The 22,369-nt window shown below is 41.2% G+C and overlaps 1 protein-coding gene and 1 long non-coding RNA gene across 11 annotated transcripts in view; one reads left to right on the top strand and one right to left on the bottom strand.

The window, feature by feature from the left end:
* gphnb (gephyrin b) overlaps positions 1–22,369 on the top strand; it is a 216,315-nt gene that overhangs the window by 108,370 nt on the left and 85,576 nt on the right. For 8 of the 9 annotated variants that reach the window (XM_023264264.3, XM_023264263.3, XM_035945487.2 and 5 more), the window contains exons 5-7: positions 10,986–11,080; positions 11,497–11,563; positions 21,149–21,421. In XM_023264264.3, the coding sequence (XP_023120032.1) occupies positions 10,986–11,080; positions 11,497–11,563; positions 21,149–21,421 (435 nt within the window). The remainder of the gene's footprint in view (positions 1–10,985; positions 11,081–11,496; positions 11,564–21,148; positions 21,422–22,369) is intronic. The other variant, XM_023264265.3, reaches the window with a different exon arrangement.
* LOC118469897 (uncharacterized) lies at positions 19,191–20,335 on the bottom strand. 2 transcript variants are annotated; one of them, XR_004846878.2, is made up of 3 exons: positions 20,263–20,335; positions 20,121–20,186; positions 19,191–19,713 (listed from the first exon to the last, which is right to left on the bottom strand). It is a non-coding gene; the product is annotated as an uncharacterized LOC118469897 (long non-coding RNA). The 2 variants fall into 2 exon arrangements; XR_008603494.1 differs by having other exon boundaries at positions 20,121–20,267.

Genomic DNA, 22,369 nt, shown 5'->3' with positions numbered 1-22,369 from the left:
CCCCCGGCTACACAAGCTGGCTCTAGGGACGTGGAACGTCACCTCTCTGGCGGGGAAGGAGCCTGAGCTGGTGTGCGAGGCTGAGAAGTTCCGACTTGATATAGTCGGCCTCACCTCGACACACAGCAGGGGCTCTGGAACCAGCCCTCTCGAGAGGAGTTGGACTCTCTTCCACTCTGGAGTTGCCAATGGTGAGAGGCGCCGAGCAGGGGTGTCAATACTCATTGCGCCTCGGCTCGGTGACTGTGTGTTGAAGTTTACCCCGGTGGATGAGAGGGTGGCCTCCCTTCGCCTTCGGGTGGGGGGACGGTTCCTTACTGTTGTTTGCGCCTACGGGCCGAACAGCAGTTCGGAGTATCCGCCCTTTCTGGAATCCTTGGAGGGAGTGCTGGAGAGCGCCCCTTCTGGGGATTCCATAGTTCTGCTGGGGGACTTCAACGCTCACGTTGGCAATGACAGTGAGACCTGGAGAGGCGTGATTGGGAGGAACGGCCCCCCCGATCTGAACCCGAGCAGTGTTCTGTTATTGGACTTCTGTGCTCGTCACAGATTGTCCATAACGAACACCATGTTCAGGCATAAGGGTGTCCATATGTGCACTTGGCACCAGGACACCCTAGGCCGCAGTTCGATGATCGACTTTGTTGTCATATCGTCGGACTTGCGGCCGCATGTCCTGGACACTCGGGTGAAGAGAGGGGCGGAGCTGTCAACCGATCACCACCTGGTGGTGAGTTGTCTCCGATGGTGGGGGAGGATGCCAGTCAGACCTGGCAGACCCAAACGGATCGTGAGGGTGTGCTGGGAACGTCTGGTGGAGTCCCCTGTCAGAAGGAGTTTCAACTCCCACCTCCGGTCAAACTTCAACCATGTCCCGAGGGAGGTGGGGGACATTGAGTCCGAGTGGACCATGTTCCGTGCCTCCATTGCTGAGGCGGCCGATCGTTGCTGTGGCCGTAAGGTGGTCGGTGCCTGTCGCGGTGGCAATCCCCGAACCCGTTGGTGGACACCAGCGGTAAGGGATGCCGTCAAGCTGAAGAAGGAGTCCTACCGGGCCTTTTTGGCCTGTGGGACTCCGGAGGCAGCTGACAGGTATCGGCTGGCCAAGCGGGCTGCAGCTGCGGCTGTCGCCGAGGCAAAAACTCGGGTATGGGAGGAGTTTGGCGAGGCCATGGAAAACGACTTCCGGATGGCTTCGAAGAGATTCTGGTCCACCATCCGGCGTCTCAGGGGGGGAAAGCGGTGCACTGTCAACACTGTGTATAGTGGGGATGGTGCACTGCTGACCTCAACTCGGGACGTTGTGAATCGGTGGGGGGAGTACTTCGAAGACCTCCTCAATCCCACCGACACGCCTTCTGATTCAGAAGCGGGGCCTGGGGTCTCGGGGGTGGATTCTCCCATCTCTGGGGTCGAAGTCGCCGAGGTAGTTAAAAAGCTCCTTGGTGGCAGGGCCCCGGGGGTGGATGAGATCCGCCCGGAGTTCCTCAAGGCCCTGGATGTTGTGGGGCTGTCCTGGTTGACACGCCTCTGCAACATCGCGTGGACATCGGGGGCAGTGCCTCTGGATTGGCAGACTGGGGTGGTGGTCCCTCTTTTTAAAAAGGGGGACCGGAGGGTGTGTTCCAACTATAGGGGGATCACACTCCTCAGCCTCCCCGGGAAGGTCTATTCAGGGGTACTGGAGAGGAGGGTCCGCCGGATAGTCGAACCTCGGATTCAGGAGGAGCAATGTGGTTTTCATCCCGGCCGTGGAACTGTGGACCAGCTCTACACCCTCAGCAGGGTCCTTGAGGGTGCATGGGAGTTTGCCCAACCAGTCCACATGTGTTTTGTGGATCTGGAGAAGGCTTTCGACCGTGTCCCTCGGGGAACCCTCTGGGGAGTGCTCCGGGAGTACGGGGTAACGGACCACCTAATACAGGCTGTCCGTTCCCTGTATGACCGGTGCCAGAGCTTGGTCCGCATCTCTGGCAATAAGTCGAACTCGTTTCCAGTGAGAGTTGGACTCCGCCAGGGCTGCCCTTTGTCACCGATTCTGTTCATAATTTTTAAGGACAGAATATCTAGGCGCAGCCAGGGTGTTGAGGGGTTCCGGTTTGGTGACCTCAGGATTCCGTCACTGCTTTTCGCGGATGATGTGGTCCTGTTGGCTTCATCATGCCAGGACCTCCAACTCTCACTGGATCGGTTCGCAGCCGAGTGTGAAGCGGTTGGGATGAGGATCAGCACCTCCAAATCCGAGTCCATGGTCCTCAGCCGGAAAAGGGTGGAGTGCACTCTCCGGGTCAGGGATGAGGTCCTGCCCCAAGTGGAGGAGTTTAAGTACCTCGGGGTCTTGTTCACGAGTGAGGGAAGGATGGAGCGAGAGATCGACCGGCGGATTGCTACGGCCTCCGCAGTAATGCGGGCGCTGTACAGGTCCGTCGTGGTAAAGAGGGAGCTGAGCCGAAAGGCGAAGCTCTCAATTTACCGGTCGATCTACGTTCCTACCCTCACCTATGGTCACGAGCTTTGGGTAGTGACCGAAAGAACAAGATCGCGGGTACAAGCGGCTGAAATGAGTTTCCTCCGCAGGGTGGCTGGGCTCTCCCTTAGAGATAGGGTGAGAAGCTCGGCCATCCGGGAGGATCTCAGAGTAGAGCCGCTGCTCCTCCGCGTAGAGAGGAGCCAGATGAGGTGGCTCGGGCATCTAATTAGGATGCCCCCCGGACGCCTCCCCGGTGAGGTGTTTAGGGCACGTCCCACTGGGAGGAGGCCCCGGGGAAGACCCAGGACACGCTGGAGAGACTATGTCTCCCAGCTGGCCTGGGAACGCCTTGGGGTCCCCCGGGAGGAGCTAGATGATGTGGCCGGGGAGAGGGAGGTCTGGGCTTCCCTCCTAAAGCTGCTGCCCCCGCGACCCGACCCGGACCAGCGGTAGAAGATGGATGGATGGATGGATGGAAATACCAGCAGTTTCTGATTAGTACTGGAATAGAGAAAACAACTCACCTCGTTCAGACAGAAAATGGCATTTGCTTTACTGGAGACAAATGTCCTTTGAAAGGGTCCAAACTAAAAAATTGAAAAATGCAGGCAGAAAAGGTATTGTTCAAGAAGCATGAAAAGTGCTAAGGCCTTACATTGCTCTGTGAAAATGAGAAAAAGGCACAAGCTTCTCTGTATCCTCCAAGGGTCAAGCCCAGACTTGTTTTGACTTGTCAGCCAATCAGAACACAGCAGCAATTGTGGCACGTTTTAAATTTGTTAAACTTACAAAAACGAGTACACCCACAGGCTGTCTCAAACACTCTTCATATACTCAAACTGTTTAATTAATGCAACAAAACTCATTTTTTTTCAGTGGAATTTACTGAAACTGTTGAGTAGAAAGAACTTTCGGGTTAACAGTTGCCACATTTACACGAGACCTTTAATTCCTCTTTAATTTGCAATTAAAGTTAATTCCGCTTTAAAATCTCCTTGTAAACACTTAATTCCAAATTAAAAAGTTAATTCCGAATAAACTTAATTCCGAATAAACTACCTGGTTTATTCCGATGTTAATTCCGAATAAAGTAATTCCTGTGTATGTTCTATTCATGTATACAGTTAATTCCGCTTTAGTTAATTCCAGTCATTCTCTGCATGCTTGGCTCGTACACAGCTTGGTATTCTGCCTCCCTTCTCCGGTATTCTATCTCTCTTCTCCTTCTCAAGTGACGCAACAGAAGTAGTACGCCATTGTCGAGTTGCTGTTTCAAAACGACAATAAAAAGCAAAGCGAGAAGCCTGCTTATTCAATTCAATTCAATTCAATTCAATTTTATTTATATAGCGCCAATTACAGTCAAATTGTCTCAAGACGCTTTACAGAACCCATATGCCTGACCCCCAGAGCAAGCCAAAAGGCGACAGTGGCAAGGAAAACACCCTTTTACCAGGGAAAAAAACCTCGAGCAGAACCCGGCTCTAATGTGGGGGGACCCATCTGCCTGCTGGCCGGGCGGGTTGAGAGGGACAGAAGAGGTAGAGAGGTAGAGATAGAGGGTTAGAGGTAGAGGGGTAGAGGGATAGAGGTAGAGGGAATAGAGATAGAGAGGTAGGGGGGGACACAAGGACCATAAAACACACAGTTTAATACATGCATGATAAGACAGATGATACATGCAAAGTACAACTAACATGGAAACTAATTATAGTTTACTGCTATGGTGTATGGCTCTGGCATTAAATATACTACATATATAGCTGGTGGTAAATTCAAAAATATGTAGATGAGCAAATCAAGTATAGTAAGGGCAATGCAGAGTAGATCGGTGGAAATGGGCAGCTGGAGGTGGGAGAACAACCACACATCTGGAGCATCCAGCTCTGGGATCAGGGACACTCGGAGAAAGGAATCTTAATGAGGGAGAGTGAGTATAATGCAATAATGGTATATATAGTAAATACATAGGGAGTTAGAGAAGGGCTCAGTGCATCAAGAGAGGTTCCCCAGCAGCCTAGGCCTATAGCAGAATAACTAGGGGCAAACTAAAGGGACGTCAAGAGGGGAAGTTAGTTGTGCAAATGAAAACACCAGCTCACCCCGTCAGGGTCCCCCAGTCAGCCCTAACTATAAGCTTTGTCAAAAAGGAAGGTTTTAAGCCTGGTCTTAAAAATAGAGAGGGTGTCCGCCTCCCAAACCCAAACTGGGAGCTGGTTCCACAGGAGAGGCGCCTCCCATTCTACTTTTAGAGATTCTAGGAAAGACATGTAAGCCTGCAGTCTGAGAGCGAAGAGATAATATGGTACTATCAGGTTTTTAAGATATGATGGAGATTGGTTGTTAAGATCTTTATATGTCAGAGGAAGGATTTTGAATTCTATTCTAGATTTAACAGGAAGCCAATGAAGAGAAACCAGTATAGGAGAAATATGATCTCTCTTGCTAACTCTCGTCAGTACTCAGGTTGCAGCATTTTGGATCAGCTGTAGATGTTTCAGAGAGCTTTTGGGACAATCTGATAATAAGGAATTACAGTAGTCAAGCCTAGAAGTAACAAATGCATGGACTAGTTTTTCTGCATCACTCTGAGACAGGATGTTCCTGATTTTCACAATATTTCTCATGTGGAAAAAGGATGTCCTACAGATTTGTTTTATGTGTGAGTTAAAGGACATGTCCTGGTCAAAGATAACACCGAGGTTCCTCACAGTAGTACTGGAGGCCAATGTAATGCCATCCAGAGTAACTATAAGCTTTGAAAGCAATTTTCTAAGATGTTTGGGGCCAAATACAATGACTTCAGTCTTGTCTGAATTTAGTAGTAAGGAATTATAGGTCATCCACGTCTTTATGTCCTTAAGACAATCTTGCAGTCTGGCTAGCTGATTAGTTTCATCTGGCTTCATAGATAAATACAATTGAGTGTCGTCAGCGTAACAATGGAAATTAATACAGTGCTTCCTAATAATATTGCCTAAGCAAAGCATGTATAATGTGAACAGTATTGGTCCTAAGACAGAACCCTGAGGAACTCCATGATTAACCCTGGTATGCTCAGAAGAGTCATTGTTGACATGCACAAACTGGAACCTGTCTGATAAGTCGGATTTAAACCAGTCCAGTGCTGCCCCTTTAATGGCAATACAATGTTCTAGTCGCTGTAATAAAAGTTTGTGGTCAATTGTATCGAATGCTGCACTAAGGTCCAACAAAATAAGTATAGAGACCAGTCCATTATCTGACGCTATGAGAAGGTCATTAGTAACTTTCACCAGAGCTGTTTCTGTGCTATGATGCACTCTGAAGCCTGACTGAAACTCTTCAAACAAGCTATTCCTTTTTAAATGTTCACATAATTGATTTGCAACTGTTCTTTCCAGAATTTTGGAGAGGAATGGGAGGTTAGAAATTGGTCAATAGTTGGCTAAAACATCTGGATCTAGAGTGGGCTTTTTAAGTAAAGGTTTGATTACAGCAACCTTAAAAGCCTGTGGTACATAGCCTGTTACTAGGGAGAGATTAATCAGATCTAACATTGAGGAATTAATTAAAGGTAAAGCCTCCTTGAACAGTCTAGTTGGGATAGGATCTAAAAGACATGTCGATGGTTTGGATGTAGAAACTATTGAAATGAGTTCAGAGAGATGTATGGGAGTGAAAAATTCTAAATATCCATCTGGTCTTACAGCCAATTCTAAAGCATCTGTACTCGATGATTCATCTGTGACATTTGTAGGAAGGGCCAGATTAATTTTTTCTCTAATCGTAATAATTTTATTTGTAAAGAAGCTCATGAAGTCGTTACTGCTCAAAGCTAAAGGAATACAAGGTTCAACAGAGCTCTGACTCTTTGTCAGCCTGGCTACAGTGCTGAAGAGAAACCTGGGGTTGTTCTTGTTTTTCTCTATTAAAGATGAGTAATATGTTGTCCTGGCATTACGAAGAGCTTTTTTATAAATGACTAGACTATTTTTCCAAGCTACATAAACTTCCTCAAAAATTAGTGGAATACCACTTCCTTTCCAGCTTTCGGGACGCCTGCTTTAAAGTCCGCAGCTGGGAATTATACCAAGGAGCAGGTCCTCTCTGACATATAACTTTCTTTTTTACAGGTGCAACACTATCAAGTGTTGCACGCAGTGAGGCTGCAGCATTATTAACAATATAATCCACTTCTGTGGGGGTAAAAGTATAATATTTCCCTTCCATTATATAAGTAAGTGGTGCTGAACTAAATAGAGAGGGTATTACTTATTAGTTGTTCCTCCATGTTGTTGGGGAAAAGAAATGCCACGGCAAATGGAGTTTGTTTTCTTCTGGTAAACAGGATACGTCACGTCCACGCCCTGTCCAATCAGAATCGTTTCCAACGCCCAAGCGTTAAAGTGGAATTAAGGCAGGGGATAAATGTGCGGACCATGTAAACCTTAATTCGGAATTAATATTTCCATGTAAACGCGGAGCACAAAACTTTAATTCCGAATGAGTTAATTCCAAATTAATAATTCTGAATTAAAAAACTTCATGTAAATGTGGCCAGTGTAGTCACACCCTCTAAGTCACACCCACCCTCTTCTCCTGGCCTTGCTGATGCATTGTCTTACTCACACAATATACAATAATGTCACCCTTATTTTTTTCTGTATGTAAAGAAGCAAATTGCCCAAATCAGAGATATTTTACTTTATCTGAAGGCATACCACAAATAACTAGCAAGTCATACAAACCTATATCTGACTTCTTCCAGTCAGTCACTTTGCATGATGTGTACAATGAAGCCTCACCCTTCCCTCTGTCTCCCTGCTTCCCTCTTGTTTCTCCTTAACCCCTCTATAGTTACCTCCCACATGCTCCCCTCTCTCTTCCCTCCTTCCCTCTGCTCTCTTGAGTCCAAGCCCAAGATTCTCATCAGTGGCTCCTCTCCTTTGAAGTCTTTTTTCTACCCTCTCCCTCGCTAATGGTGCGTTTGAAGTGTCACTCAACTCAAGGGCATCCACCACACACAACTAGAAAAGAAGGCACTGCCTTCTTCATTATCTGTCAGGACGTGCTTCATCAACTTCATTCCTTAAAATCTATACTCACAAAGAAAATGAAAAGAAATACCTTAAAGATGCAATATGACAATACAAGACAAGATTTTGAACAAAACTATTGCATTAATTTGCAATACAGCTGCAAACAACTGTTTGCATATTAAGATTTGGTGGAGTAAAGGCATCCTTAGCAGTGTGTGTTGTAATGGCAGCTTCTCTGTTCTATGTATTGGTAACATGTGCACATTAGTGCATGTTAGGGCAAGGACTCTGTCCCTTTGAAACTCTGCATTTATAATGTTTTTAACAGTTTGAGTGTGACCTCCCAAACTGCATTCGAAAAGCAAAAGTACAGTCTAGAGTCCAGTACCCCCACAAAAAAATGAAGAATTTTAACACTAGGGATATTATTTATGTTATTTACCTAATTTATGTGTATATGTTTTATAATACAGCTAAAACGTCACTTAACACTGAGCAATATTATCAATATCTGCAATGATTTTATTGTTCAGTGAAATTCTACTTTCTCAATAGCTAAATATCAGTTTCAATACTATGTGCAATATTTCAATTCTATGTGCTATATTTCATTACAATGTGTAATTTTGCTTTAATAGTTCAGTTACATTGACAGTATTACTTCTTACTTATCTATTCTAGTTTTATTTGACCTTATTTTAATTTTTTCTATTGTATTGTACTCATATTTTACTGCTGTTCTAGTAGGTACTGCATTTATTCTCATGCTATTGTTAATGTCTGAGCCATTTCTGGTAAAGTAAAGTTCTATTAGGTCTTTTCTTCGTTTAACATTTTTCTGCTGCGTGTAAAGTCTCTCCTCCTGTTCTGTTGCTCTCATCTGCTTCTCCTTCGCTCCACTATGTTCCGCTGCAGTCTCTGTGTGTTTGTTTGTTTCCACACAGACCTGAGTGAAGTGTGAAAGCAGACACACATGGAGTGAGCAGAACAGACACATGCAGATTGAAGGAGAGGCAGATGAAGAGAGGATAGCATTACTCAAGTTGGCTGCAACTCAGTACAGCCATTCACTGTGTTTTCCAATACTTGATTGATTGTTTATTGTTGACTCTCATGTAAACAACCTTTCTGGTTGTAAAAGAAACATGAGAGATGTGGTAGGTGTGGCTGATGCACCCATTTCTTTCGGTCCAAAATACTAGTGCTCTAGTGACATCCAGTGGTTCTGAATGTTGTATACACCATCTTTAAAGTCATGCCTTAAATGTTAAATGTCTTTTTTCACCATATAGCCTTTTGTTTTCTTTGGTTTGCACAGTACATTCATGGGCAACAACAGACACTATGCAAAGCATACGACTTCAAGTAATCGTATCTGGCTCACAACACACTACTGCACTTTTCCAGACATTAGATTTTGAATTTTGCATTAACCCTTAGATGCATAAAAAATGATCGGTGAGGTTGCTTTCATGTAATATCTTTGTAATGAAAAGGTTTTATCATTTCATATTCCAGCTATTCCTCAAAAACATATTTTTGATATCATTCCACTTACATTTTTAATCTACCTTTTAGACTTATAAAGAAATTGTAATATTGGAGGGGCAGAGAGCAGCAACCAAAATAGCATAAAAATACACTGATTCTTATACGGGTAATTTTAGACCCACTTATAAAATAGCGCAGGGTCCAATCACTCAGGCATCTAAGGGTTAAAGGTTAACTTCCCATTGCTCTTTTTCTTATACTGACATTTGCAGTGTCACAACCTTCACCAGTGTTTATGTTGTAACACCTTTGTTATATTTTAAGTATGGCTGGGACTTTAACACGTTAATTTCGATTAATTAATCACAGCGCAAGTAACACGTTAAAAATAATAACGCAATTAATTGCACCCTCCTCAGTTCCCTCATTTCTGGCACACCGGTAACGCTGATGAACACTCCAGCCCAGTAGGTGGCGGTAATGAACCTAAAGTCTGTTTGTAGCCATGAAGAAGAAGCACAGGAAGCACTGAGCCAGGCGCTGGTGAACAGTGAAGGAAGACGAGATTGAGCTTGTTGGACAGAAAGTTTTTTTTAAAATCTTCCCGATGGCAGCTTGGATAAAAGCCTGGTTGTGTGCAAATTGTACAACAAAGAGTTTTCTGATCAGTGCAGCACTTCAAGCCGACGGTATTCACCTCAATGTAAAAGGTGCACCAGAGCTAACGTTAGCTACGAGTCAGGCTAACGGTGTAGCCATCCCATAACAGACCACTTTTCAAGACAGTGCTTGAGTTTACAAAAAGTCTTAAAATGTTGAATATAATCGCTATAATTGCACTTAGATTTGCAGTAATCTGTGAATGTAGCAGACATGAAAAATGCAGATAAATAGAAATGAAACATTTTTGTGGTTTAAGTTTTTACTCCGTAGAGGCTCTGCCTCCTTGGAAGAGGAATAACCTAAACAACAAAAATATCTCTTTTAATAACTTAATTTTAAACTTTTTGTTTATAAAAAAAAAATTACATAAGTAAAAGTTGATATTCCTATAAAAAGAACCATCAAAATTACACCATTTATCAGACCCAGAAAAGATGAAAACAGAATGAATCTGTGGATTTTCAACTTTCTGAAGCTCCTTGAACTACTTACGCTGATTTTATGTGCCATACAGTGGAAAAAAACAACTAAATTCAGGCTTTAAGTCATCAAAGTCACTTTTTTCTATATGTCCCATTTTCCTTTTTTAAAATAAATTTTAAATTATAAACACGTATATGTCTATTCATTGATCCAACTGTCAACCACAATTATATTTGAATTGAAAAACTTCACTTACTGTGTCAAATATTGCTATTTGACAAAACTGCAATTAATTGCGATTAATTAATTACAAAGCCTGTAACATGAAAGTGACATTCTTGCACTGCACATCTCTGCACTTTTAAACTTTATTTTTATTTTTTATTTTTTCTGTTAAGCCACTTTACCCTCATCTGTCACCCTTGTATATATTGTAAATATTATTACTATTGTTCTATTATTCTTTTATTCTTATCACTATGTCTACTGTTACATAAGCTGCTGTAACAATGTAAATTTCCCCTGGAGTGGGGAGAAATAAAGAACTTTATCTTATCTTATCTTAATTAGATAAAAAAAAATTTAATCGCGTCCCACTACTAATTTTAAGCATGATGAAAGAAATATAAAAATTACATACAACTGAAATCTGAGACACCCTATACAGCTGTCCTACCTGCTCCTATCTTCTGTAGTCTCCATAAGAAATATCTTCAAAGGCAGATATAAGTTGAGACTAACACTACTACAGTCTTTACAGTATATAAACCTTTCTTCTTGTTTAAATGTGACAATATTCCCACTTCAATATGAACAGCACTACATTTTTTTAGAGCAGGAACAACACCGATGCTTTCAGTTGGCATGGTATGCCTTGTATGCTTGGTTGGACTATGACCAATCTCTCTTCTCTCCAGGCCACAAAGGAGGTGATAGAACGCGAGGCTCCAGGAATGTCTCTGGCAATGTTGATGGGATCACTCAACGTTACACCGTTAGGAATGCTTTCCAGGTCAGCCACACACTAACATGCACATACACAATAAAAATGCACTTCCTTTATTATTTAATTTGTCATGTAGTCATTTATTTTAACTGGAATACACAACTTACAGAAATAATGGAAGTGTTTAAATAGTTAAATATGAAGAGGAGTAGCAATAAAATGTCCTTCTAACTGTACTGTTACCTGAAATTATAGTTACTGTATTACTCAGGTAGGTAGTGAGGCAGTTTTTCTTCCAATAGAGCCACGAAAATAAACAATGTATAGTGCAGCTCCGTTATGTTGGTTTAAGATGACTACAATGCAGTCTCATATTTTTCACTTCATACACAGACGTAAGGTGTTCACCATAATCAAGTACACTTCTCACACTAGTGCACTTCTTCCACTGTGTCATTTAAATTTTCTCTCTTTGTTAACAGACCTGTGTGTGGCATTCGAGGGAAGACACTCATCATTAACTTGCCAGGAAGTAAGAAAGGTTCCCAGGTAGGAAACACTGCAGACATCTGTAACACCATCAGCTTTTTACTGTTGATGTTAGTATAGGAGTACGGAGAGCCTGCAGTACAAACAAATAGTAAGAAACAGATTCACTTGACCTGGAACACAAACTCAGATTTGCAGTTGAAAGATCAGATGCTGCATTTATTGAAAAAAATTTTAATATATTCATATTTTTATCATTCAGATACATACATGTGATTTGGGGGTCAATTCCTCAACCCCATCCATGTCAAAATGTCCTTGTGCAAGATAGTGGACACCCATCGCTCCTGATGGTTAGGCCAGTGCCTTGGATGGTTGCTGCCATCAGTGTGGGAATAGATGTACACAAAGCATATTATTTACTCCATAGAGAAAGAGTAAATATCTTTTCCATTCAAGTACAGGAGACAGGCAATACTTGACTTCTAGCTCTACACACACATCACCTTTACCCTATTAACAAAAACTGAAAGATTTTGCCCTTTGTGAAGTATTGCAGTTAGATAGCTGCTTGTGTGGACAGCATTAGCTTAGTGTTGTGCTGTTAAAATAATTGCTGATGATCGTCATTACTTTAGGCTCTTGCTCATTGTCTCTGGTTTGTAATAATCTTTGTACATGTGTAAACAGTGCGTGTACATCATGCGTATGGATATGAAGGTGTTTAACTTCTGAGTGTGTACAATGGTTTGAATGATTAATTGACTGTCTGTGCATATGGATATTGTATGTGTGTGGTTCTGTGTTAGTGTTTTATGGCACATTGGTGTTTTGTTATGCTTCTGTGCTTTGGTATGGACCAACATATACATACAGCCTAAGTGTGTGCGTGTTTGCTCATATATGTATGCCAATTTGCGTACAGTAATCTAAATGTACATGCGCTTGCATACATACACGTCAGTCCACCCATTGTTGTGTCCTTCTTTGCTTCCACCTCTCTCCCACACTGCCGTGCTGACCTGCACATCTGTCTCTGTCTTGTTACAAGCCTTCTTCTAATGATCGATTTGAGTTTTTTTTAGGGCTGGACTTTAACTTGTTAATTTCGATTAATTAATTGCGGTCAAAATAACGTTAAATAAATTAACACATTTTAATCACACCTTTCTCATTTCCCTAATTACTGGCACACCAGTAACTCTGATGAATACTCCAGCCCAGTAGGTGGCGGTAATGAACCTAAAGTCTGTTTGCCAGCAACGATGAAGAAGCACAGGAAGCACTGAGTGACGTCAGCGCATAGGAGGTTTGGTGAACAGTAAAGGAAGACCAGATAGAGCTTGTTGGGCAGAAGGTTTTCTTGTAAAAGTCTTCCTGATGGCAGCTTGGATTAAAACGTGGTTGTGTGCAAATTGTGCAACAAAGAGTTTTCTGCAGCACTTCAAGCCGATGGTAAAAGATGTTGCTGTTAGCACCAGAGCTAACGTTAGCTACAACAGTCCTGCTAACGGCTAACGGTGTAGCCATCCCATAACAGACCACTTTTCAAGACAGTGCTTGAGTTTACAAAAAGTCTTAAAATGTTGAATATAATTGCTATAATTGCACTTTGATTTTGCAGTAATCTGTGAATGTAGTAGACAGATGAAAAATGCAGATAAATAGAAATGAAACAATTTCATTGTTATTACCATAGACTGTATATTACACTGTCGAGGCTCCGCCTCCTTGGAGGAGGAATAACTTAAACAACAAAAATATCTGTCTTTTAATAACTTGATTATAAACTTCTTGTTTATAAAAAAATTACATAAATAAAAACTTATATTCCTAAAACCATCAAAATGACACCATTTATCAGACCCAGAAACTTTGAAAACTAAATGAATCTCTGGATTTTCAACTTTTTGAACATCCTTGAACTACTTATGCTGATGTTATGTACCATACAATGGAGAAAAAAAATAAAATAAAAACTTATATTCCTAAAACCATCAAAATGACACCATTTATCAGACCCAGAAACTTTGAAAACTAAATGAATCTCTGGATTTTCAACTTTTTGAACATCCTTGAACTACTTATGCTGATGTTATGTACCATACAATGGAGAAAAAAAAATAAAAAAAAATAAATCCATGCTTTAAATCATCAAAATCACTTTTTTCTATATGTTCCATTTTGAAATTTTTATAAATTTTAAATTATTAACACGTATATGTCTATTCATTCATTCAACTCTCTACCACAATTTTATTTGAATTGAAAAACTTATTGTATCAGATATTGCTATTTGACAAGTGCGATTAATTGTGATTAATTACAAAGCCTGTAATTAATTAGATACCTTTTTTAAATCGTGTCCCACCATTAGTATTTTTTAAAAATCAATTACACCACCTCTCCCCTATCTGCTGCTATATCAGTGTCTCGCTCATCAACCCCCGGTTAAAGTTAACAGTACAAGCAGCATATTGCTGGATTTTATTACGACGATTTCCTCAACATACACAAGAAAGTACAGATGAGCCAGCTACAGTCACATTTACAAAAGTGTAGATACACTTTTAAAGACCATGTGTATCATGTCAGTTTTGAGTTTCCAATGACTCCTTTGACTCAGAATTTTCCATGATGGAATCATTAAAACACCTATCTGTCACAAAAAACAATCTTGCATTTTAGTTTTTTTAATAGATTTGTGTGTGTGTGTGTGTGTGTGTGTGTGTGTGTGTGTGTGTGTGTGGCCACAACCTTAATGCATTTAGACAAGTAGATGTGGTCAAGACAACTTGCTGAAGTTCATACCAAGCATCAAAATGGAGAAGAAAAGGGATTTATACGACTTTGAATGTGGCATGGCTGTTGGTGCCAGACGGGCTGGCCTGAGTATTTCAGAAACTGATGATCTACTGGGATTTTCACACACAACCATCTCTAGGGTTTATAGAGAATGAAAGTCCATGAAAGAGAAAATATCCAGTGAGCAGAAAGTTGTGTGGATGAAAATGTGTTGTTGATGTGAGAGGCCAGAGGAGAATGGGCAGACTGGTTGGAGATGATAGAAAGGCAACAGTAACTCAAATAACCACTGGTTACAATCAAGGAATGCAGAACTTCTGCCTCCATTCATTGTGTTTCTTCTCCTATTTGCTTTAGTTCATTATCATTTTCAAACGTTGACTTTCACTAAGGTTATACTGCTGTCTTACAGCACCCAAAGCTGACTCTTTAAAAAAAAAAAAAAAAGTTTTAAAGTTTAGACTGCCACATGTAAACAAACCAACAGGAGGAATATATGCGGGGTGATTAGGTCAACCAGCAAGTTAACCTAGATGAGATACAGTTGTCCAGTTTCGGGCATACACCAGGCTAAAATTAACCAGAATAAACTTTCTCTAAACATTAGGGGAGTCAAAAGGCCTAACTAGTGCATTATAAAATCCAGATCATTATTTGTGGCATCTGTACCTTTGTACCTGTTGTACTGGGGAAGTGCTTCAGGTGTGTCTCTATGTTGGCCATTTCTTTTTGCCTGTCTTTAGCACTATCCATCTCTTACACTCTACTGTTCTCACTTCTGTTTTTCTCCATTCTTATTCTCTTTTTTTGTGTGTTTCACTGCTTCTTTCGCACAGAATCTCTCACTTCTGTCATCCTCTTGCCATCTCCTGCATCCCCTTCTTAAGAGCAGCAGTGCTTTCCCCTCTTCCTCTATCCCTCTTTCTTGCTTGTGTTTCTCATCCATTGTCAGTATCATCCAGGGATTCTGCTCTTTAGTGTTCTTGACAGTTACTCTCCTCCAGGACTAAACAGAGAGTAAGAGCAGTAAAAAAAGAAGAAGAAAAAAAAACACCTAGTGTACCAAACTAAATTTCCCTTGTATGCACTCAATGCACTTCACAGTAAAGAAGGAACGTCTCCAGACTCTTGACATTTTCCTCATTAGGTTTGTTGCCTCACTGTAACTCAACCCAACCAGTCCTCCTCTCTACATCTTCCAAAAACACTCAGATTTGGGCTTCAGACACACCAGCAAAAGGCATAAACAGTCTACTGTGTGCCAGAAGAGTTTAAGATGTGTATATGTGAAGGACAGTGGGGATAAGGGTTGCAAAGTTTAGCTTGCAGCACACAGCCAGGCCAGGAAGCTCCCAGTCAACTACTTGACATAAACCCTTTCAATTTCTTTCGTCTACTAGTCAAAGGATTCCTGGTGATGCTATTTCAGTCGTGCACAAATTGTGGTGTGGATTAATGTGATTTAAATTCAGCCAAATCAAGGTTAACATTGTCAGATTTAATCCAGCCTGCGATATGCACACATTAAAACAGAACATGGAGTAGAAAGGCTGCTAAGAAAACCCATTTGCAGCCAGTGTAAAGTGTGGGGGTGATTAATAATGTATCTCCTCAATGCCTAAAATACACAGGAAGATAAATAATTTCACAGATTAGCTGTTGTCTTGGGAATGAGGAGAATGGAACATTTAGCATAGCTGAGGAGCCCACAGGCACACTGACACACAGAGAGACACCAGAGAGGAAACAGAGATGGAGGCAGGCAGGGAGGAGCAAAACCTAGCAGAAATCTGGCCAGGGGGAGGCAATGTGTTCTGCTGAGATTTCAGAGGAAATCTCTGTTTCTGATTCAGCTGCCTCAAACAGGGTCGTGCTTCTCTTTTTCAAAAATTGGCAGTAATAGTAATGTACTGGAAAATATTGAATACTGTATATTAGAGAAAGGCTTTTTCCTCCAATCATCTACACTACCTACCAAAGGTTTGGGGTCACAGTTAATTTTCCATGAAAACGCACTTTAATTCATGTGCTAACATAATTCAGGCATGGCAACAGCAAATTTTGATTTCAGCTGAAAATGTTCGGTATACAATCTTCGGGGGGGTCCAGGGGGGCGCAGCCCCCCCTTGAGCCAAGAGGTTTTCAGTAAAATAGAGGTGATTTAGAATGAAAAACATGCATAGAATTACAGAAGACTAGATTGTAATGAATAAGTTAATTTAATGAAAAGTTAACTTACTTTTTCTTCAATGTTGTCTCACTGCATTTAGTCCTACAATTTTTACAGTTCTATAGGTCTTTTAACACTATTTACACTGGAGTTCTACACTGGTCACAAAGTCACTTCTAATGTCACAGTTTCCTCTATGGCAGGGGTATTCAACTAAAATTCAAAGTGGTCCAGTCAGAGAAAATGTATTAAAGCAAAGGTCCGAAACATCATAAAGTCTGCCTTCAATTGGTGCGATATATGTTGATGTAACCTAGAAGTTTTATTAGCCTGTGCATGTAATCAATAGCTGACCATCAAATCAAATAAATTCAGTACGGTTCAAAAACATTTTGACATTTACTAACAAATGACTTTTGATATAACTGTACAGCTTAAAATTAAGTGCAGAACTTGAAAAAATAATGACTGAACAACCCAAACCAGCTTATATACATCTTTAACAATACCTAAATCTCAAAAAATGTAAACAATTGAACACTTTAACATTTTTTTTCCCTGTCTTGTTACTCCCCTTATATCCCATGCTGCTTAATGGGAGAACTGAGCTGCAGTTTGCCCTGCCAGTATTTTTTGAATTGTGTATTGTGGTCTGAAAGGTGTCAGGGTCGTTCTCAAACACATTTGGAGCTCACTGGTCAGTCTGGAACGATATTCAGTTTTGTCATGTTTGTTATGTTCATAGTTGAGAAAGGTGCCTCCAGCTGTATGTTGAGCCAAACATGGTCAGCATGTGCAGGACTATTTCCCTCTCGGTGTTGCTTTATTCATTTCTTTTTTTGTCTGTCCCTCACCTCTCAACTGTTTTCTGAATGCAGAGCTGTGATGTTTAGCAGCTGCAATGCAGAGACTTCATTGGCTGAGTAGCGTCACGTGGGATGGCTGAACTCGTACGTAATTGGTCTGTGTGTTTCCTGAGCTGCTAACTAATGCCGTACACATTGGGAAAGCTGTGCCGGTAAAACAGAAGCGACCGGTCAAATTTAAAATCCCGTTACAATTTACTCATTACAGGTCCGGTCCATATAAGACGGCGTCTGGGTCCGGATCCGGACCGCGGTCCGCCAGTTAGTGACCCCTGCTCTATGGAGTCAGCTGTGTCAGTTTTTTTTACATTTCCAGAACACTCTTTAAACACTATCAGGGATTCATTTTGCCCTGAGTCATGAGTCAAATACCCAGTGTTTTGTTAAATGACTCTAATGACTTTTCTCTCAAGCCAATTCCATCGGAACTTGTTTTTGACACTTTTATCTATTTGTAGCACCGATGACTCTTGATCTTTCGATAAAAACCTCATGATTCCACCGAAAACGATCCCAATAGCTCAAAATTCCAACACGAACATGCCGCCATGAATTGTAACAAAAGAATCCATCGAGCAATTTGATTGGTCCAATCGTTGGCAGCTAACCAATTTCGACCAATCGCAAGGCCTTTTACAATGCAGCAGGAGCTAGACTGGTTCTCTTCATCTGTTACGCTGCGGGAGAAACGCCGAGCGCTTCTCAAAAACCGGGAGCAAGAGTAACAAAAACATACCTCAACCCCCTAAAATTTTCTCAATGGATTTGGACGATTCACAGAAATGATCAATTTGAAAATTAAAATGGCGGATTTCCGCGGAACGGCGGAAAATTGCCATGCCTGATAATTGCACAAGGATTTTCTAATCATCACTTAGCCTTTCAACACCATAAGCTAACACAATGTACCATTAGAACACAGGGATGATGGTTGCTGGAAATGGGTCTCTGTAACCCTATGTAGATATTCCATTAAAAATCAGCCGTTTCCAGCTAAAATAGTCATTGACCACATCAACAATGTCTAGACTGTATTTCTGATTCATTTAATGTTATCTTCAATGAAAACCACAGTTGTTTTTTCAAAAATGAGGACATTTCTAAGTGACCCCAAACTTTTGAACGGTAGTGTAAATATTTAGGTATATGTAATGCTTTGTAAGATGTCTTGTTTTCTGATTTCATTGAATTTATTTTTGCTGTAGATGCTTCCTTCCTGTCTTCCATCATTAGTGTAAACACAGCACTTACTCCATGTGCATTGGTCTTGATATATTCAGAATCATCTAAATTTCTACAACATTAATTTCTTTTGAAATCATATTATACTCAACAGATTGTTTCTCTTGCTTTTTTTCTCCTGAACTAAAACACATCTTAACCCTTTGATGCATAACCTGGGTCAAAAGTGACCCAAATCCAATGGAAAATGGGTATCTCCTGATGTGGTCTACGCATCAAAGGGTTAACTCAGTAATTACTTCAGATCATGCATCGCTTTCTTACAAGCTTTCCAATCCCTCAAACACACATTGTCTTTTCCTGTTTCCTTGTTTAACATTAAACGTCAAACGGGAAACTCTCTAACTCCGAGTACACTCTCACATCAAGTGGCAGAGTGTGTGCTCTTCTGCACCTCACTTGGAAGTGCTGTTGAGTTTAATTCACAGCAGTTCAAGTAGGAGAGCTCACAATTAATAAGTGAAAGTAACATTTAACATGTACATGTGGCCCAAATATTTATTTCAATATTTTAGGATTTAGGATTTAAAGGTAGGCTAGTTCAAAAGATCTGGCTCGGCTCTCGGAGGTGATAGTGCAATAATAAAACACAAGAAGACAGGAATTCAAAGTTGGTGTTGGTACCATATATTAAAGTGAATTTTGACATACAAAATATAATATAACCAGAAGTTATAACCAGAAACAGAAAACCCAAATATTTACAATCTGCAGAGATATTATTTAAGTGCACTTGAGTGGAGTATTTACAAAATAATAATCAAAAATACAAAAAAACAGCTCAGCCCACAATGGGGAAACCAGTTTGGGATCTAGTCACACGCATGGATGGATTTAGGACTGCACAGTTCGGTCTGGACAGGTTGTTCAGTTCATTCCGACCGGGTATGATTCAAAGAGTCCTTGAAAGTCCCACACACAAGTTGTCCAATGTCCATGGGCCATAGGCTATAGGCCTCAGGCCTCGAGTGTGCGAGTGAGTGGGTGTGAGTAAACGTGGGGGGTGGATAAAGGCTGCCACAGCCTCCTACCAGTACCAGCAGAAGGTGTAGACCGAGGTTCTGGGACTCCAGGTAACTTAGCTTGCCATCTGGGGATTACCCCAACAGGATGCAAGGGGACCTGGCCTGTATAATATATATAAACAGGACCATGCATCAGAAATCATCAACACTAGCTAGTTCATTTCATAGAATCTCAATTATTGTTCAGTTACTTCCAATAATTAATTCTTTTCTTGTGTACACAGTATATAACATCAATGATTCATTCCATAAGTCAGTTCATCCCATTTGCAACAATAGAACAAATAGAAAAGTTCACAAAATCATTTGACCAATGCTTTGTCAAAAGACTATTAATATTTGAATGGTCTTTAACGTAAAGAACGATTATATTTGAATGAATGTGAGCGCTGTATTAGCATGTCAAAGGCTAGGTGCTACGTAGCCAGTCTATAGAATTGCCTCGGTTCGACATGCTAATGCTAAGCTAGCGCAACCAACAAACAAACATTTCAGACAGACAGACTCACCAATTCCCTTGACAATCCCGACATATACCGCGGCCAAACGGCTCCTACTCCCGCGGTAGGCAAGGACTAAAAAGAACATAACCATCGGATGAGTATTTTTGATGTTAGAAAGGTTATTTTAATAGAGCCAAGCGCTACTGACCTGTGGCAGCTATCCAGTGTGCTTCCCCAACACGCTACTGAAGGGGAACCAGCGCCGGGTAGCTTGTATCAAGCGGCACAGGCCGAGCGAGCGATGTGATTGGTCAGCTACAGCTGAGCGAGCAATGTGATTGGTCGGCCACAGCTGAGCGAGAGCAAAGGTTTAACAGTCACATGACGAGAGTGACGTATAGAGAGCAAAGGTGAAAGGTAAAAAGACATGACTAGGACGACGTATCGTATATTTTATTTTAAATGGATCTTCTATTATTTTAATATAGTCTAATTTAACCCTGGGTTACAAACATGTCTGTTTAAAAACAACTCTGAGAGAAGTAGAGTCTTGAGAATAACATACACTACCGTGCCAAAGTTTGGGGTCACCCAGGCAAATTCATGTTGTCCATGAAAGCTCACACTTTTATTCATGTGCTAACATAATTGCACAAGGGTTTTCTAATCATCAATTAGCCTTTCAACACAATTAGCTGACACAATGTACCATTAGAGCACAGGAGTGATGGTTGCTGGAAATGGGCCTCTGTACCTAGATATTCCATTAAAAATCAGCCATTTTCAGTTACAATAGTCATTTATTACATCAACAATGTCTAGATTGTATTTCTGATTCATTTAGTGTTATCTTCATTTGAAAAAAAAACTGCTTTTCTTTCAAAAATGAGGACATTTCTAAGTGACCCCAAACTTTTGAACAGTACTGCATATCTGTTGTGCTTGTTAATAGAATAGACACTGTGGAAATGTACGTGTTGCTGAATTTAACATCTAACTCTTAAAGTTTATTTTGTTCATGCTGGCAGCTATTAACTGAGTCACTGCCATTATTTGAACACTTACTCAAGACAACCGTACTTATACTCCTCCAGGAATGCTTCCAGTTCATCCTTCCAGCGCTGCCACATGCTATTGACCTTCTTCGGGACGCAGTGGTGAAGGTAAAGGAGGCAGCAGACGAGCTGGAGGATCTGCCTTCACCACCACCACCTCTGTCGCCGCCTCCCAATAGTTCGCCACGTTGCCAGACAGAGGACAAAGGTGTGCAATGTGAGGAGGAGGATGAGGAGAAGAAGGACAGTGGCGTGGCATCCACTGAGGACAGCTCCTCTTCCCATATCACTGCCGCATCCATTGCCGCCAAGGTACCAGGACATAGCAGAAGAGAGGCAAAGGCTTCTTGTTCCATTAAATTGCAGTCTTCTTGAGTCTGACTCTGTTTAAAACTGTCATCTTTACATGTTCACACATGCCATTCATGTTAGCATATATTAAAGGAGCTTTTTGTAGCTCTATAGCAGCAGTGAGTCATAATAACATATAAATGTAATGAATGTATTAAGGGATGACAAGCGAAAACAAAAAAAAGAGATGGAGAGCTCATGTACAGCCCACCCATACCATGGTGTGGATTTCTGACATACTCCTTAATGACATTTGCCAAAAAATAAATGTGGGGATTATGAAGTGTACTTTTAATATAGATGTGTCATCCATTTTTTGAAGGTCAGACCTGTAATTCAAAGTATCTGTGCACAGTTGTAGCTGATCCAGGCTGCTAAGATGCGGTCATGATCTTTAATCATCAGACACTGATCCTTCCAGAATGCTGAAGACAGCACTTCTAAACAATTTGCTTTTTTTTCACCTTAGTACAATGTCTTTGCTGCTAATCCCTGTTGGGTTTAAGTATGCTCCAAATGGCCAACATGTACGCTACCATTCAAAAGTTTGGGGTCACCCAGACAATTTCATGTTTTCCATGAAAACTCACACTTTTATTCATGTGCTAACATAACTGCAGAAGGGTTTTATAATCATCAATTAGCCTTTCAACACCATTAGCCAACACAACGCACCATTAGAACACAGGAGTGATGGCTGCTGTACCCCTATGTAGATATTCCATTAAAAATCAGCTGTTTCCAGCTACAATAGTCATTTACCACATTAACAATGTCTAGACTGTATTTCTGATTAATTTAATGTCATCTTCATTGAAAAAAAATGCTTTTCTTTCAAAAATAAGGACATTTCTAAGTGACCCCAAACATTTGAACGATAGTGTATGTCTTTCAAATCTTTGGGTAAAT

Source organism: Amphiprion ocellaris, chromosome 12 (assembly GCF_022539595.1).
Source record: "Amphiprion ocellaris isolate individual 3 ecotype Okinawa chromosome 12, ASM2253959v1, whole genome shotgun sequence".
Lineage (NCBI taxonomy): Eukaryota > Metazoa > Chordata > Actinopteri > Pomacentridae > Amphiprion > Amphiprion ocellaris.
Note: the sequence above shows the minus strand (reverse complement) of the source record. Positions and strands in the feature narration are given on the sequence as shown.